The following is an 18,739-nucleotide window of genomic DNA, read 5'->3' as shown; positions in this document are numbered from 1 at the left end:
GTCATGTTGAAAATGGCAGGGAGTCTTTGTCCCAAATTTTACTGCCTGAAAAACAGAAACTGAACCTGCCAAATAGGGAAAGCAAGCAGCCTGGATTTCAGGGGTTAAATGCAGTACATGACTAAACACAGCTCTCCTCCTGATTCTTTGGTGAACCTTCAGCTCTCAACAGGAGTCAGTGTTTCTGTAGCAGAGATGGCTGGGTGTCCTGGAGTGTCTCAGTCTGTGTCTTTTTCATTGTTTCTTATTCACTACAAAACATATCCAGCATTTGAAAATTTGACATCTGCCAAGGATAGGTGTTAAATGACTCGATCAAATACACAATAGTAGTGAAAAAATACAGTTCCTGAAGCATGAGACAGTGCATGTAGGATACCGTTAAGTTTTAATGGTTCACATCATCTGCTCACATTGACTTTGGCTGAGCATTTCATGGAAAAAGAAAAGTTGGAAAGAAGAAAAGGAACACAGAAGAGACATGGAAGATCTACTTCAAGGTCCCAGTTTGCCTTTTGTAATCTGGGTAAATCATTAGGTTCTTATGGAACTGAGGTGAGCCAGCTTCCTGCAGGCAGTTTGCTTCATATAGGTTCTCCCCTCCAGAATTTGGTCAGCAGTTACTACAGCAGTTATGCCTTATGCCTTTCTGATGGGATGCTGAGCCACCAGATTTCAAGTCTCACCTATAAATTAAGCAGAGCAGGACTTTAAATCTAGCTTTTCCATCCTAGAAATACTTGAACCTAAATTTTTGATTCATCAGAATGTGCATAAACCTATATATGCTCTGCTAAGCCTGTGTCTACTGAAAGTTGGCAAGCACCTTAGAGGTGCTCTTCATGTACACAAAAGACAGGGCCCAGCTAAGGAGACAGATTAATTTTGGGCAGGTTTTGGCTTCAGTCTTAATTCCAGCCCAATGACAAGGGGATGATTTAAGTGTTTTTGGAGTTCTGTTAATGTCACTTCGCAAAAAAAAGACCAGAAGCAGCTCAGCGATGTATCTGAGCACATCTACAACAGTTAGGCACCCATAGGGCAAAGCTGCATGTATTTGCACTGTTCCCAATACAATGGCTCATAGATACTAGAGAGGCTTTGAATATGACTGTTCAATGAATTTGGAGAAGCTACTCAGTTTCAACAGCAATTCGCATTTCTTAGAATCTATTTTGCTTCTGCGTGGCACAAACACAATAAGAGAGTCTCACCATGTAGCCTAACATCACAGAACCTTTTATAAAGAGACATAGGACAACATGTTTGGAAACCTCTGCAGTGTCTTTAGGAGCCATTCCCAGAGCTGCTGGAGCTCTGTGACAGCTTGCATCAGAGTCCCAGTGACAGAATAGGAGCTGAGCAAGTCACTGTGGTCATTTAAAGGCAGGAGTTAAGTTTGAATGTAGGAATTTATCTAGCAAGGGGTAAAATAAAAGATTTCTTCTAACTCAGCAATATTACTCAATAATTTACCATTTGTACTTTGGCCTACACAAATAATATATTTTTGATACAGGTCACAAAACGCGATTTCATTGGAGATACTGGAACTCATACTATAGTTTTATGGTTTTTAATTTCTTAATGGGACCAGGGCAAAGATGACAAGTTTTAATGTATTAAAGGTTTACATAACTGAGAGGCATAAGGTTTTCCTGCCTCACAATCTGATTTGCCATTCCATCACCCTCCTACACTGATCACTATGCTCTGCAAGTTTCTCTGGTATAGGTTAAAAAATTAAATCTTTGCAATAAGCATTTCCAAAACTCCAGTAATTAAGTGTCCTCTTGTTAACAGACAAATGTCTTACAGAACTGGATTCAAAACAGACAGAATTGGCTTCTAATAATATTAAATAAAGTAAGAAAAGCAAACACCAAGAAAATTTCAAGAGTGCAGAGCATCAGTCCCAAAAGGTGGAAGAAAAGCAATGCAGCACTCCATCTCTAACATAAGGAATCATTTAGCATGACACTTGAACGGCTGTGACAATACAAATCTGCTAATGTGGTATTAGTTGAACCAATTTAGAGAGCAAATTAGAATAAAAGGGTGTCTTGCATGTCAAATTGCTATGGACATCCAAGGCAAGGCAGAGAAACAGCTGTGAAAAAATGCTCTTTTAGCAGCAGAAAAGGCAAGGTTACAGAGGGTACAAAGAAACCTCATTGAATACAAGGCTGGACAATGCTCTGTCACACAAGGAGGAAGATGTATTTCCAAACATAGCATTATTGATTTTCAAATTCTACCTTCTCCAGTGGCCTCATTAAATCTTTGGGGGGGGGGAGGTGCCTTTTTTTGTTTGTTTGTTTGTTTTGGGGGGGTAATTTTTTTGTTGTTGGGCTTTTTTTGTTTGTTTGTTTTTCCCAGTAAGATTACCATAAACATACTGTGGAAATGTTTAAATGGAGACACAAACTGCAGCTCTCTGGGACACACAACATATAAACTGGGAGTTAGAAACAGTCCTTAGCAGAGCTAACACGTACCCACTGCAGACCGGAAAGCTGGAAGCATCTTATATCCAAAGCAATGGAGACTTTCCCTGTCCTGGTGCAGTCTTGCATCTAAAGTAGCAAAATGTGATGATTTAATATTCCCAAGTAAATTTTCTATTTGTTTTGTTTGTTTCTTTAAAAGTGCTTCCTCCCATTCTGCTCTTCTTTTCCCAGATCCTCGAGTCCCTGCTCATGCTGTAACTGAAAAGGTAGCTGAGAGAAACAATTCTCTCAGCAAGGAACAAAAATGGAGGTTTTATTCCCATTCTTTACAAAAATTGGCATGTAAAAAAGAATAGTACAAATCAAAAGGCAGACACAGGAATATGTATTTGAGGAGACACAAGCACCACAGTGAGGAGGATTTCGTTTTCGTCTTTTCTCTTTAATCCCTTTCATAGTTTATTGAATGTAATCAAGTAAAGTCAGTGAAGGGTTTTATAAGGAAGGGACAGTTCCCTTGTTGTCGTAAGAGACTATGTTACAACAGGATTTTAGAAATTTAGGTAATTTAGCAAGCCCTAAACAGAAAAAAATGCCTGTAGTTAAAGCAGATTGCTTTGCTAGGGCCCAATGTCTGATTCAAAAGTCAGAAAAAGAACTCAAGTGCATGTATGTTTGTATTCATATTCATATTAATTAATTTAAACTGGAGTTTTTTTTCAGGTGAAATGACCATAAGTTAAAATGGTAAAGAAAAAGAAGAAATACTGCTTGCCCAAGCAGATACAAAGATTAAACATATTAAGTCCACAGTCTACAAACAAAAATTAGACTCCTTTCCAGAAGTTACAGTAAGTTCTTTAACATAGTTAGAGGCAGGTATCAGGAGGTAAGATTACATCAGTTACATTTACTGTTAATTTCAAAGTACGAATGCATGTGATTTTACTTCTGCTCATACTTCTGCACTATTTATTTAATTAGTATTAAAATATAAGCTAACTATAACAAATTCAGTGCCTTAGTGTTCAGTAAGTTCACTTCAGCCTGCTGCCCAGCGTAAGTATGAGCCAGCTTGCCTGCCAAGAATAGCCTGTCTACTTCAGCCAAGAAGTGGGGCAAATAAGCTCTGCTGGTAAGGATAGGCACTTTTCAGTCTCTAACCTGGCTTGCTTATAACAACTTTAAATTTTATTATATCACACTGTTGCTGGCAGTGTTGACATACCCTCATTTTAACGACTCTGTGAACAGCAAGAAGCCATCAGCAAAACACACTGTGGCTCTCAAAAACAGCTCCAGAGCTGTGAGCTGCTCATGAATAGCCGTCTCTGTGAGGGCAGCATGATTTATAATCAGTATAGAGAGTCTCTGTGATTAATATTCATGCTACATATCCCAGAATAAATAGGAGATGCCAGTCTGATTCAAAGCCCTCTGAAACTGATGGAAACCTTTCCATTGACTGCCATGGGCTCTGGGTCAAGCCCCAAGTGTCCAAGTGTGTTTACACCTTTTAAAAAAGAAGGAATTCACTCTCCACATGTTTCAGTCCCTCACATTTATTGTCAGCAAACCTCTGGTAAAAAATGCCTTCCTCTGCAATGAGACTCACTGAAGCTAGTAGGAGCTATATATACAGAGACTGAGGACAAAATTCCAATGTAAAACCAATAGCAAACTGGAAAGAAACTTGATTTTGAAACCACACAAGACAAAATGCAATGATAAAATGAATGTTTCTTTGTAAGAAGTATAAAATAACTCAGATTTTGTATACCTGCAGGTTAAAAAAATTTTCAGTGAGGCATACTGGACCTTCATAATATAGCATTAAAAAAACCTACTCATATAAATCTAATACCATTATAACCATCTTCCTTGAACACTGTAATTATATCCTCCAAAGGTAAGTACCCAAATGTTAATTAAATATGGCCATCTATATTATTTTATGCAAAGATTTTTTTTACTTATTAAAGGAATTTAATAGTACTCATAGATGTCTTTGTTAAACGCAGATTGACAAGGAAGTTAAAGAATAAAGCCTCATTTATTTTTATGCTACTTATAAATTTTCTGAAGCCCAAATCCTCTCACAACAGTGTACAGTAATTGGATTAAAACTACCTTCAAATACTTTCCACCACAACTTCTACGTGAACCATCTTGCAAAGCCCACAATGTCTACAAATCATTTTGCAGTGATTATCAAAAAAAAATACTATGGAATTAAATAAAAGTGGATCGATATGGACCTTCCTCCCCAAGCAATGAAATCTTAGCACCATACAAAATATCATGACTTAAAACTGAGTGCTGACTCTCCTTGTCTCTCTTTCCTTTTAATAACGAAACAAATTATTTTCCAAAGCATGACTGTTAATACACAGATTGGTTTTGAGAGTAGTGTTCAACAGTAATTGTTTTCCTGCATTTTGTTTCAAGAAGAAAAATATAAAGTAAAAAAAAAAAAAAGAAAAAGGAAAAAGATACAGGAAATAAAAAGTCCTAAAGTAAATTAACAGTGAGTCCCCACGGAGGCAAAAGTGGACATTTCACGACGAATGGTACTGAAAGGAGAGAGCTCCAGTTCCGTGGTGTACTCATTGTCATTGTCATCACTTGTCACTGTGGAAGACTTCTGGATGCATTCATCACAGCAGCAACAGCAACACTCCATAAAGGCCCGGCTGAAAGGTTTACAGAGGCAGAAGAGGAGAACTGGGGTAACACAGGACTTAAAGAACAAAAGGAACTGGCTAATGAGATGGAGGAGGTCCATAGTTTGTCGAGAGACCCCTGTGGACATGTAGGCAGTCACAATGTTGCAAATGTTTTCGGGAATGATGCAAAACCCATACAAAATGGTCAGAGCCACCACTGTGCAGTTCATCTGACTTTCCAGCTGAATTTGTCGCTTGTTCCCCCTTGTGCAAGCCTTTTCAGCCCTCCTGATTTTCCTCGCTGTCACCAGGGAGCAGGTAATAGTGAACAGGGTAGGCAAACAAAAATAGCAGCCGAAGTACCACCAGAGTCGTGCCCCATCATAGGTGAGAGCTAACACGTAGATGGTGTCGGGCAGTGTGGTGGATATCTTCACCACGCAGCGCTCACCCGGGGGGCTGCCACTGTACTCAGGGTCTTCCTTGGCCAGCTGGCGCAGAACCACCTCTGGCAGTGCCAGCAGCAGGGCACCTACCCAGATGACAGCCAGCTTGGCCGTCGTCGAGGTGCAGTTTTCGATCATCTCATAATACATCTGCACGTTGGTGGCAGCACGAAACCGGTCAATGCAGAGGGCACACAGTGTGAATGTGGTGACTCCAAGAGAGGCCACCTGAGAAGGAGGAAAGGAAACACAAGTTAATACAGGTGCTATCTGGGGGGGGGGGGGAAGGAAGGAAAAAGGGGGAAAAGAGAAAAGACAGCTACAAGGGTACAGTCTATTAATCAATGGAGAGTGGGAAAACATCATATCCTTCAAAAGTCCCCTGTTGCCCTGTTGATGGCAGTCTTCTTAGAGACAGAAGATGAAGGCCTGAACTCATTCAAGCTGAAGAGGGAATTAATATATTGTACACCAGATGAAGGCTCTTACCATTGAGCTGTTCTCTGGAAGAGGTTTATACTCTTCCATAGAGATAGCTCAATTTGTACTCTGGAACACTAGTCAAGTCTAGCTACTTGACTAGCAAAGGCAAAGGTAAACATAGTTTAGGGGTATCAGTGTAGGAGACAGTTAAGCACCATGGTGCTGAGCACCACCAAAAGAAACATCACAAACAGAACTTAGCTTCCAGTGTTCGCTCAGCTATCATCCAGCATGCATTCCCAAAGAGTACATCCTTCTACTTTTTTGCCTAAAAATACTTGTTCCAGCTTGGTGTCATCCTCTCCTGGAGACCCAAGCAAGCACCTGTGCAACTCTGAGTGGAAAATAAAATAAGAACTGAGCAAAACTTAAAACTAAACCCTTTCCTTCCCTACTTTTTTCTAAGGGATTGATTCTACCACAGGGGTTAGAATCTTAAATCAAAAGGGGAGATAGGAGCGTCTTCCTTCATCAGAAGGACAAACGTACCAACACAAGTTATCAACCATGCAGGGGATCATAACATTGAAACCTTTCACATCTACAAAACTTAGAAACCCTGGGGATTGGATTAGGCACCTACTGAATTGAGTAGGGTCCAACAACTAGTTTTGTGGACTTAGACTTTTAAATGAAATTTTGATGGGATGTAGGCACATAAAGCCACCCCATATTGTCAGTTCAAAGAAATCATACCTGAAATCCTCAGACTTCCCAAGTCTAACTTTGGAACCCTCACTATAATAGTTGAGCTCTAATAATCTATATTCAATATTTTATTTAGAAAAAAAATTACAGGAAAATCCAGGCTCAATTTTGTAGGAAACATCCTGTGGGAGAGTGTACTGCAGGCCAGGAGAAATGGACAAAGTTTCATTCTTTAAATGATTTAAAGATGGATTGGACAGAGCTCTCAATTATATATACTGTGAGAAAAAAGTACAGAGCAATGTTTATGTTCTTTAGCTTTAATAACCATCATTCTCTGTATGAGTAGATATCTTGTACTGTCGTGTCATCATTTCCTATAATTTTTTCCTGTTTATAATTCAATTTTCTAAAAATGAAATTTGCAAAATGGCTATATACATTTTGGCCTAATTCTATTAACAATAAATTCAACTTCAGTTCAAATTCAAAGCAGAATGCCCATTAACTTCAATTGGAGAAAGATTAAGTGCCCTGTTGCATTTTAATTCACTTATTTTCTTGGGTTTGCATGCTTGTGTTATGCTGCAAATGTGTTGATGCAGAAGAAAAGAAACTGTTAACTAACATTCCTAATAAATGTAAAGAATGTTTACTTTACTCACGAATAAACCATGTGTCTGTGCAATTAACTGGGAAATCTAAGGTAATACTGGGCAGTTCACTATAATTTTGTTTATCAAAATTTGATGTGTAATGATAGATTTCAATTTCATACAGGCAGACATAAAAAACCACTTTCTGATTTCCACCATAATATTGAAATATTACTGTTTATGCATCTCTTGTAAAACGTTCTGCAAAGATAGATAGCACAATTATGCACATTTATATAAATGTATCATTAATTTTTGCCTTCCATATTTAATGGCCATATCAGATTGCTAAAATTGAATATCACTGGAAAATATTAGGCACTTGGGATTAGAGCTGTCAGACATTGGCTTGGTTGGAGAATTCTTTGAAGCAGCTTCCTAAAAGATTGAACAAGTAAGATGCAATCTCTTACTAATTAACTTGCAGGAATATTTAATGATGACAAGGCAGTACTGTAAACATTTTTAATAGGCAAACATATTAATTTAGGAAGTTAAACTGTCTGACAAGATTCAAAGAAAGCTTGGTAAATACAGCAAAAAATAAAAACAATTAAAGAAAAATTACAGTTACAGGGAAATCTTAATAAACAGTGATAAACCTAGCTAATGAAATATGATTTTTCTGCATCACAGCTGAGAGTGACATTTGTAAATTCAAGATTAGTGACTTTGTTTCCAAAACATTCAAATGTGTGAGCAGTATTCAAATTTCTTAGTGACAGCAAAACCTTTAGCCTGAATATGCAAGATGAATAACAAAAGTGTCAGGACAGCTTGCTACAATTACAGGAGACAGGAAAATAACTGAAATTCGGAAATAAATAGGGATGGAAATAAAAATCAGCAGAACAGAAGAAAGCCTGAGTTTTTGTAGATTAACATTTTCCGTCTCAGCTCTTACATGAGCCTCTCCCCTACCCCCAACACACACACTTCTATTGCTATAGCATTTCATTGCAAACAGACTGTTACACAGCAGCTAAGACATTAAAACTCTACAGCTGTTAGGGCTGGACTAATGAAAGAAGACATGCCTACTGTAAACAAACATAACCTACGGGGTTCCTGTCACATTAATTGACCAGCAACTTGGAGGTTTAAGACAGTGAAATAGAGCAAGAGGAAACAACTAAGAACACTGGAAGATGGCTTTGAAAACTCTCCTATGGATTTACCGATGAAACGAGCTAAACAAAGCCAGTGTTTCTCTGGAACAGGCAATGGTTTCCTATTTTCTATAGATCAGCGGAGTTAGTGATGCAACGGAAAAGCTTGCAAAAACCATACAATCACACAAGCAGATAAACACAGATTCACTCCAGCTGACTTGTTTAAATGCAGTACAGCAATTTAAGGGTTAGATTACCTACCCACAATGTAGACTATAAGTAATAGCCAGCAAAATCAATGGGTGCTGCTCAAAACCTATATGGGTGAGAACTGAACATGCATTCTGCATGTTCACACAATTTCAGTTTAGGGTTGTTTCTTCATACCAGTCATACTAATAATTAGAGTTAAGCTGAAAGTCTGGAAGAAGTCAGAGAAGTTTCCTTTTTAATATGATACATGGCCTTGAAATAACCACAGAATGAAGATAATTCACTTGACAGGGAGTAGGTAAAGCACAAATTAACAAGTCGTAAAGTGGTACAAAGCTGCATGGAGTTTAATGGTGCTCTTCTTGTTGTAACAGCTGAGCATCTGATGTGCTGTTGCAGTCTTAATTCCAACAACATGGCAGGAAATGAGGCAAGGCAAGGGCAACTCAGGCTCAGTAGTTTTTGATCATCACTTAGTTGTCTGATTTATTACCATATGGTCCCTATGAAGATTCTCCTGCAGTCTCTAGACATTCAGGATGACATCAGCTTACAACTTTCCCTTTTTACATGAAATCAGAGAAGTCCCCAAGTTTCCAACTGAAGGACCACCAATCTGCTTTGAGAAGGTGGTGAAGGAACCCCTACCCTGAGGAAATACCCACACTATTTGGGCAGAGAATCACTGTAGAAGGGATTATCAGCTACAGCATACGCATACACAGGACAACATCATCGTTACAAGGAGAGTCTCTTGCACTGACAAGAATGTTAGTGGACACCGATGCTCATTCCAGACACTGCATAAACCTTTGGCCATTAGCTCACCACGCTGTTAGTCAACTGTGTCCAAACTGATTTGGGCAACTGAGCCCAGAGAAAACCACCAGTAAATACTCATGAAATGCTCAGGTTAATTGTACCATTTCTCCTGCCCATCCCTCCAACATATTCATTCCCCTTTTACAAACTTTAACAATTATTGAAATGTTTTCAGGCCTTTCCTGGCTTGTCCTACTTCTCCTCCCTGTGGTCCCATGGCTCTTGGCCCTGGCCTCTAGGAGCAGTGTCTCTGGCTGACCAGTGAAGATGTAGTACAGCGAGCAAGGGCTGTGGAAATAAGACTCAATTCTCTCTCACTAATTTCTGCTTGATCAGCTAAAGGTGATGAAAACCAGAAAGGAAATCAGAAAAGGTGACTTGGGTGAAAAGGTCAACCAAGACCAAATTCTGTAAGTGAATATAAAACAGAGGTTGGGTCATTCCATCCAGTAAGACGAAAACCAAGAAGTGATATTGCTGCTATCTGCAAATAAATCTATCTTGAGATACAAAAGTTACTTAAGCCAAAGGACAGTGAATGTAACAAAATGCAAATCAACTGGCCATGAGCAACTCAAGGCTGGAAATGAGAGGGACCATTAATCATCTCAGGCATCATCTTCTCAAGCACACCTGATGGAGAAGTGAGGGGAAACAATGCAGACTAAGTTTATATGGAACAAGACAAATTAGAAATGTTACAAGAAGTGGCTGCTTCTACCAGCTGAAACTGGATTTTCTAAGACGGAATATACTTGATATGGATAACACAGAGTTTCTTAAACTACAGGGCACTCTTCCTTTGTTACAAGGCAAGATGGGTATTTGAAACATTTTCCTGCTGTAATGGGAAAGCTGAACTACAGAAAAGGTTGATAACTACTAGCCAGGCCATCTCTGAGCTCTCAGTAACACCCTGTAGACTCTTTATATCCATTCCTATTATATCATATAAACGACTAATTTCTCCCTGAAGCCATTATAGTCTATCATTTTATTATGGCTGTTCTATAGCCACATCAAACCTCATAGCTTTAGAGCATGTTAATGCAACATACCATGGGGGCTCCTCCAAATTTGTCAGTTTTGCCTAAGATAAATAAACAAAGCTAGTACAGATCACAATACATTTATTTTTTGTGCAACTCTACACTTACAGTAGAGAGTCCAGTAATAAGACTGGACTATTGCAAAATAAGATCATTTTACTGCAAATGATTATTTAACATTTATCTAAATTTCTGGTTTCTGTTCTTCTAATAAAAAAGTCCCACCCCCTCACAAAAAACCCAAACCAAACAAAAAAAAAAAAAACAAAAAACAACAAACCAAAAACCCAACAAAACAAAAGCAAGAAAAACAGTCATTACTATGAAAGAAAAAAAATAACTCTCACAGTATTTCTTTCAAGAAGTGTTATTAAACATTAATGGCTTTATGTTTTAAAATAGGGAAGGGTCACTCAGTTAAAACACTACTGTGGTGTGGCAAAAGTAATTCAGTAGCTAAGGAGAACTGGTGCCAGTGTACCCCTCTGACATTATCAATTCGCTTATGCATCCTGGATAAAAATCGACATCACTTTAACTATCTAAAAGATAAGATGGTAATTCTGGAAACTGCTGTCACAGAGATGTTCTACACGCATTGAACAATGGGTACAATGCTGTAGTTTCCTCTGTAGTACTGATAGTACTACATTTGCATCAAGGAGACACAGAGCACACATGCTTTGTGTGATATTTATCCTTTTCTATATCCTAAGACCCAAATCTTCGTTCGTGAAGCCTAGCCATGATGATACCCTAAGAGTAATATTGTTCAGAATTGGAATCCAATTCCATGAGATGCTCTTGAATTCTGCTGGAAGTGAAAGCCAACCAGACCATCAGGGCACTGGAAATACTCATTATTACACTACATGCTTATCTGGGGGTTGGAAAAATCACAACACACTAAAGGATTTAATTTTTGTTCATTTTCCTGTTTGCACTCTACCATGCTACCATATTGGTAAATTTATTTTACTTTTTTTTTTTTTAATACAGAAACAAGCGTCATCTCCACTGAGGATCTAATTCTCATCATGCTACATAAGGGACTCCTGGACTAATTCTTAATATTAACAACATGAACTACTGCTAAAAATCTGCTTCTTCCTGCTTTGCAGGAAAAAATCCTGTCATATGGAGAAATGACATCCCAATGCTCAGAGCAGTCATTGGTGCTGGGATAGCAGATGCTGCCTTTTCCTCTCCACACATATGTAACTTAAATATTACTGACCCAATTTTAGACCTACTCTGACACAAATTCATTTCCATGCTGAAACACCATATGCAAAGTTTAGCCAAAGGCAAATTTTCATGGACAACTCAGAAGACCCTGCAGACAGGGTTTGCAGAGGAAAGAAAGACTAACAGAACAACCAACAAGGCAGACACTATCATTGTGCCATTAATACCTAAAGGGCAGAGATATATTAACACTTCTGCTTTAAATAATTATTTATTGTGTGATAAGTGCTGAAGTTATTCTGCTCGGTAAAAGACACATGTAGCCATTGCCCTAGAAAACTCTCATGAAGAAGCTTTGAAACTGCAAACATCTCTGAGTATCTTTGCCTGTGACCCAGAGGACTCACTGGAGGTTCAGGAGCATAGCTCTGACTAGAGTCAAAGCAGACACACAAAGAAGATGCCGCACATCAAAAGACACAGAAAAGACAGAAAATACACAGCTTTTATATACTCCCATAAGAAACATATTTGCTTCCCCAAAGTGAAACTTAAAATAGGGATCTCTTCTGACAGCTTTGGAACAGGCAGAGAATGGCCACTTTTTCTGTGCTTCTAACTTACCTCTGTCAAGTAAAACAGAGAAAGAGGAAAAAGCCTCACCTCAAATTGCCTTGGAGGGTCAGCTCCAGGGAAAGAGAGTAATTCATATTCCAGGCCAAATCAATCCCTATGCTTTCCACTAAGAATACTAATTGTGATAGCTTTCCTGAGCTGGAAGCTACCCATCAGAAACAGGAGTGATGCCACAAACTGATTGCCAAAAGCACATGCAGAGACTGAGTATCCTTTTTCAGAGGCTTTCCCTGTCAGCCTGCTCCAGAGCCATGCCCATCTCATATGCATGATATGGTCCATATGAGGACACCACAAACTTTGTCTTTCTTGTCTTTGTGAGATGCATGAGAAAGGCAGAGGGGGTCTGTTTACCAGAACTGAGCAGAGAGCTGTGTACCATTACTGGCCTCAGCAACTTCTTGGTCTGTGCTGGACTGCACAGGGCAGTAAATCAGCCTCTCCAAGTCCTCACTCTAGACTATTCCCCAGTTCTAAATCTTTACTCCACTATAAGTAGCTGGATGCAATTTGTTGGCATAGAATGGGATGCCTACTTCCAATGACCCCCCCCAACTCATCGAGCTTCCAGTGTAATCTCCAAGATCAGAATGCACACAAATTAAGCAAGCTTCCAAAAGATACTTTCTAGTCCTAGCTGACATTTGTCATATTGAGCAAGCTGTTCTGGGTCTTAAACAACTTATTTAATCTCTTCATTACCACCTTCCAGAATTAAAATTAAAAAATAGCAACTCTACTTCACAGTACTAACAGCTGTAAAATATTCAGAAGCACAGTACCAGTACAGATTTTGTCTACATCCACTACATACACTTCTTTTTATTAAGGCCTAGAGTAAATCTGTAAGTAGGGAACTACATTGTTCAAAAGACTGTGTGTGCTTAAACAAAATGAAAAGGGTCCCACATCAGCAAGCATCAGCCAAAGTCATTGTCTTTGTATTGTGATTTACCCCATATCTCCTGATTCTGAGTGATGCTGAGAAAATGATATGAAAGACAAAATACGCACAGTGTGCAGGTAAATACTTCAGACATGCACAAAAACTAAACTTCTGAACCATCTGCAGAAAAGTGGCAAAATTTTAAGAACAGTTCAGCAGAGGATTAAAACTGTAGAGGAAAAGCACATCTCCACACATCTTTATGGGCAGAGTAGCTGCATTAGTTGTTCTAATACTCTTTTCAGTTCCCTCTGAGTACACTCAAACCTCTGGGTTAGAATGAATAAACTGTGATACAATATATGGCTGAAATGACTACTTAATGCACTTGTCACAGATCTTTACTAGGTATAGGAAAACTGCGCTTTAAATTAAGTATTGTGGAGACCTTCCACTGCTGGAAGCTCAACTTTTACCTATACAAATGTACATGAAGATACCATAAAACATTTTCCCCAGACTGTGTGTGCATATGTGTTATCACTGGCAACAGATGCTTTGTTGAAATTCTGCACAGTAGCCATTAAACAGCACAAATGAAAACCAATTGGCCTCAAGAGGTTTAAACAAAGAAAACTCAAGGTATCTCACCGGAATCACTTGAAACCTTTGACATAAAACAAAGCATGCCTGAATTACGTTAAAATGCTGTGATCTGGATAATCACTTGATCTGGATAATCAGACATCCCCTGTTCCCTAGTTCTGAAAGTACAAGCTGGTATGACAGAGGGCTCAAGCCAATAAGGGTCTTTGATGCTTGAAAGTAAGATATTTCTGGATATACAAATCTGGGTGAGACATACAGCTCACTAAACAGTGGATGAGGCGAACCGATGTGTAACAAAAATAGATGCAAATCATGGAACTAAGAGACACTTAAAAGAACCAAACACTAGGCAAACTTAGAGAAAACACAGACAGCTTAAAATTCGTCCATCTTCAGGAATATGCTTCTATTTGTATTTCACAAAGGTCTGGAAACCTGTCCTGAAGATAGCTGTCTACAGCTTTCCTTTCATCCTTCTCTCATTGTGTGAGAAGGGGATGAGCCTGCCCAGGTGAGTTACAAGGGAAAAGACTGTGTTGTTCAGCTGCCAGATGAGTGTACTCCTGTGAACAATCCAGAGCAAGGAACAGCAGCTGCTCACATATATGGGTGGATTTCATGACATGCTCCCCATCTGCATTGCTCCTGGTGGTGTCAGTGTCACTGTGTAATGCCTGTGAGGTAGGAAAACACTTGAAAAGTGGTGAACCTTTGCTCTAACTGCCTTCTCTGCCTCAGCAGGGTCAAATTCTGATTTACAGGATAGTGTCCTTCTTGCCAAGCTCAAGGCAAACCATGAGGAGTCATGATCCACTAGTAGCGTTCAGTATCTGCCACTCATTCTTACAATTTATAGAGGGGGAAATCCAGCCTTTTACGTACACTTTCTCAGGTGATGAATATACTTTACATACATATTATATTTAATGACCACTGAATGCAAAATATACAATTCTGGGAGCAATGCAGAACCCCAAGGCTGCATCTTTTTATATCTGCACCTTAGATCTACGTTAATTATACTTCCTTAGGGACAAGGAAAATGCTTCACTTATAGACACCAGTAATAATTAAGCCTAAGACAGAGACCAAGCTACCGGTCCATCCCAACTGGACTGGTGCCAGTTCATGAATAAGACTTTAACTCTAGACATCTACAGAACTTTTAAGTGAAAAAATAAGGTTATATTGAAGTATAAAGGGGCACAGTAGCAGATGAACATTTTTCAGGATTACAGTTTTGAATTTCAGCAACTACATTTCAGCTAAACTGCTTTCAGTTTGACAAACCCTCTACTGCCCAAAGCCAGGTACAGCATAAGCAACTAAGTTTGAAGAACAATGTGGTCATGCAAATCATTTAAATTACTGATCTTCAATTAGAATGGGCATTACAAAGAATTACTTCTATTTTGCATGTGGATGCACCAAAAAATGTTAGGAAGCGTGAAATGTGGCTGTAGGAAAGTCCTTGAAATGCAAACTACTGTATCTACTGTAATTGAAATGGTTACCCTTGAAACACCACTAATCCAATTCAGAAATTTTAGAAGCTCCTTTCAGTTTCTCAATAAACACATATTTACTGCATCATGTCTTCTTAAATGCAAATCGATTAAATATACTCTGAGTTTGGTATACTACCAGCCTAGAATTCATCTAAGCGTAGCACAGCTCCACCCTTTGTTCAATATCACCAGCAATAAACTGTATCACATACGAAAGAAGCAATGACAATTTAGTCATCTTTCTCAACACTTTCTTAAAAATACCACTTGAAAGTTAACTGTGTGTTACTGTGTAACAATGTTCTGCTGAAACTGATACTCTGTATTAATACTAGGTTGCCTTATTCATTTTTGGGGGGATGAGGTGTTGACTTTTTGTCTAGGTTTTTGTTTGTTTGTTTTTTCTCTAATATCTCATTTTTAGGACAAGAGGATCAACAGTTATTTCATCAGCTTTCAGTTACAGAATAATGTTGAACATAAGGTTTTGGGAATACAGCAGAGCCAGCCAGAACTACAGGCTACCATCCTACCAACAAGCCTTAGTGTTCAGTTCCAGTAAATAAAGCAGACAACCTGAGCGCTGCCGGCAGGACTCCGGCCAGCTGTCTGGGAGCTTCTCTGACAGAGCCTTTGAACAACTGCCAAGAAGCTGCAGTTTAAATGGAGCTGAGGTATTTTTTTTTTAAGGGAGGAGAAAAAAAAAAGAAAAAGAAAAAGCTAAATAAATGTGCGATTTGAACGTTGAAATATAAATTAAGAGCCCATACATCCTGCTGATGGTGCTTTTTACAATCACTTTCTTACAAGCTACTCCACTCATTCCCTCCATCCGCTTTCCTGATTCACTCGACTTTAGGAAAAGAGCAAAGCAAAAAAGTTGACATTCCTCCTAATTCTGAGAGGATGCCTTACAGGATTACTGGGAGCAAGGAAAGTTTGTCAGAACTCTCGCGAGTGTCAGTCAGTAAGCGCTGGACGCGCTCAGCTTGAGCCACAGAAATCCCGGTGCCGCTGGACCGCGGCGGCCACTGCCGCCTCCGATGACTGCGGGGCCGTACCGGGGCCCCGCTCTACCGCAGGAGCGCCCGTGAAACCCACTGAGATTCCCCGGGCCGACAGCAATGACCGACAGGTCAGGCTTGCGGCGAGGGAGCAGCGGAGAGAGGAGCTCGGGACTCGCGTTCCCTTGTGCGGGCGAGCGCGGCCAGTCCGCCCGGGCACTGCGCGAAAACGCCCGGGGCCGCGCATCCCCACCTACAGCCATTACCTCGATGTACGGGACGATTTTGCAGGAGAAGTCTTCAAGGAGCCACTTCTTGGTGAGCTCCTGGAAGATGACCAGCGGCAGGCAGAAGAAGACGATGAGGAAGTCCCAGAAGGCCAGGTTGGCCAGCAGAGAGTTGGAGATGCTCCGCATGTAGTAGTTGTGGCAGACGATGCACATCACTGCCATGTTGCCCATGATGCCGATGCCGAAGATCACTATGGAGAGGCACATGACGGCGTAGGCGCCGTAGGACTCCTCGGTCAGCGGGTAGAAGGGGTTGCGGAGGCGGGCGCGGCGCCCCGTGGCGTTCCCGCGGCCCCCGGCGCTGCCCTCGCCGCTTGCCGAACCGTTCAGGGGCAGCCAGCGGGGCCCGCCCGCCCCGCCCCTCCCCGCCGCCGCGCCGGCTCCGGGATCGCTGCTCCGCGCCCGCCGCCGCCCGGCCCCCGCTGCCCCGCGGGGAGCGCAGCTGCCGCCCGGCCCCGCCGCTCCGCCGACCCCGGGAGGGAGCGCTCCGCGCCCCGGGAGCGCCGCGGCCACCCGCCGGCCCGGGGCGAGGGGCGTCGGGGCTGGCTGCGAGCGGGCGCGCTGCGGGGGCGCCGGCGGCCCGGCGGCCGCGACGGGAGCCGGGGCGAGGGCGCAGGCAGCCCAGGCGCTCAGCACCTGGCAGAGCAAGGCGAGGGGAGCGCGGAGGGGTCGCATGGCCGGGAGGCGGCGGGGCTCACAAGCTCCCCTTTAGAGGCGGCGTGCGCCCCGCTCAGCGGGGCTGGAAGCGGAAGACATGCCCGCCCGGCTCCCGGGGACAGCCCTCCTCGCCGGGGCCGGAGCGGGAGCAACCGCGACTCTGCTGCCGCCGGAGCGCGGCTCCCGCTGCCGCCGAGGTCCGCCGCGGGCAGCGGCCGGAGCTGGGGGCGCGGCGAGCGGAGCGGCGAAGAGGCTCTTCTGGCCGCCACCCGGGGCAGACCCAGAAAGTTGTGTCGCCGTCTCCGACGCGCCGAGTTAATGTAGCAAGTGCAGCGCCGGGAGGACCCCCCCCCGGCGCTCAGCCCTTTCCCGGGACCGCTGCCTCCTCGCCAGCAGCCACACCGGCCTCGTTCTGCCCATTTGCGTCCTCCCGCCGTCGCGGGCAGCCGGCAGCTCTATGGGTGAGGAAAGGTCCCTTGAGGAAGACACCTCCCCTCGCCGGGCGGTCGTGAACACATAATTCCTTCTCTCCAGCACCTCGGAGAACACAGGTTGTTGCGCGCAGCTCAAGGTGTATCAGAGCTTTGCAAAACTCTTGCTGGGATCGGTCACTGCACCCTCCGAACGCTCGCACGGCGGCAGGGAGCAGCGAGCGCGGCCGGAGCGGCAAAGTTGCTGCCGGCGCCGGGAAGGCGCAGCGTCGGGACCGACCCCTCGGGGCTGCTCCTGCCTCCCAGTCGTACGGGCAACAGGAGAAGCGGGGCGGCAGCCGCGGCCGCCCAGGCAGGCAGAGGCTTGTCCGCAGCAGGCTCTGCTCCGGCTCCCGCGGCCGCGGCCCCGCTCAGCCCGGTGAGACTCCGCTGCGCTCAGCCCGGCTCCGCCGCGGCTCCCGGGGCGCGCCGGGGAGGCGGGCAGGCAGGGCAGCCTCCGCAGTGCGCAAGCGCCGCCCAGCGGCGCCGCGGGGCCGAGGCACCGCCCGCCCGCCGGGGGAGCCGGGGCGAGGGGAGGGGCCGGGGCCGGGCCAGCCGTGCCCTTCTCGCCCCGCCCGCCCCCAGGGGCGCTCCGTGCGACCCTGCTGCCGGCCGCTGTGTCTCTGCCGGCTAGCCCCGGTGACACGGTCTGGCTGCCCACCTCGGCCCGGGGGTGCCAGCGGGGCCGAGGAGAGCGATAGGAGAGCGGAGCGCCCTGCGACGGTACCAGGAGTCTCTGCCCTGCACGAATCGCGGGTGGGTGGGTAGGTGGTTGGATGGGTGGGAGGCAGTGTGGGAAGCTGTCGGCGCCGGGGCGGCACAGGAGCCGCGCTGCAGGGGCAGAGACCACGACGGGCGAGGGAGGAAAGCGGCGGGTGAGAGCGCAACATGAAGCACCGGGCTGAGCTGAAGGAAACATCGGCCCGCAGCGGAACAGCATCAGAAG

General features: G+C 43.3%; 1 protein-coding gene across 1 annotated transcript; it reads right to left on the bottom strand.

The window, feature by feature from the left end:
• Positions 1-3,994: 3,994 nt before the first annotated feature.
• On the bottom strand, positions 3,995-18,145 carry GPR37 (G protein-coupled receptor 37). Its single transcript, XM_032688907.1, has 2 exons — positions 16,643-18,145; positions 3,995-5,790 (listed from the first exon to the last, which is right to left on the bottom strand). The coding sequence occupies exons 1-2, from the start codon at positions 17,339-17,341 to the stop codon at positions 4,972-4,974; spliced, it is 1,518 nt and encodes a 505-aa protein (XP_032544798.1). The 5' UTR covers positions 17,342-18,145; the 3' UTR covers positions 3,995-4,971.
• Positions 18,146-18,739: the final 594 nt, after the last annotated feature.

The sequence above is a fragment of the Chiroxiphia lanceolata genome, chromosome 5 (genome assembly GCF_009829145.1).
Source record: "Chiroxiphia lanceolata isolate bChiLan1 chromosome 5, bChiLan1.pri, whole genome shotgun sequence".
NCBI lineage: Eukaryota > Metazoa > Chordata > Aves > Passeriformes > Pipridae > Chiroxiphia > Chiroxiphia lanceolata.
This window is presented reverse-complemented; position numbering and strand designations above follow the sequence as displayed.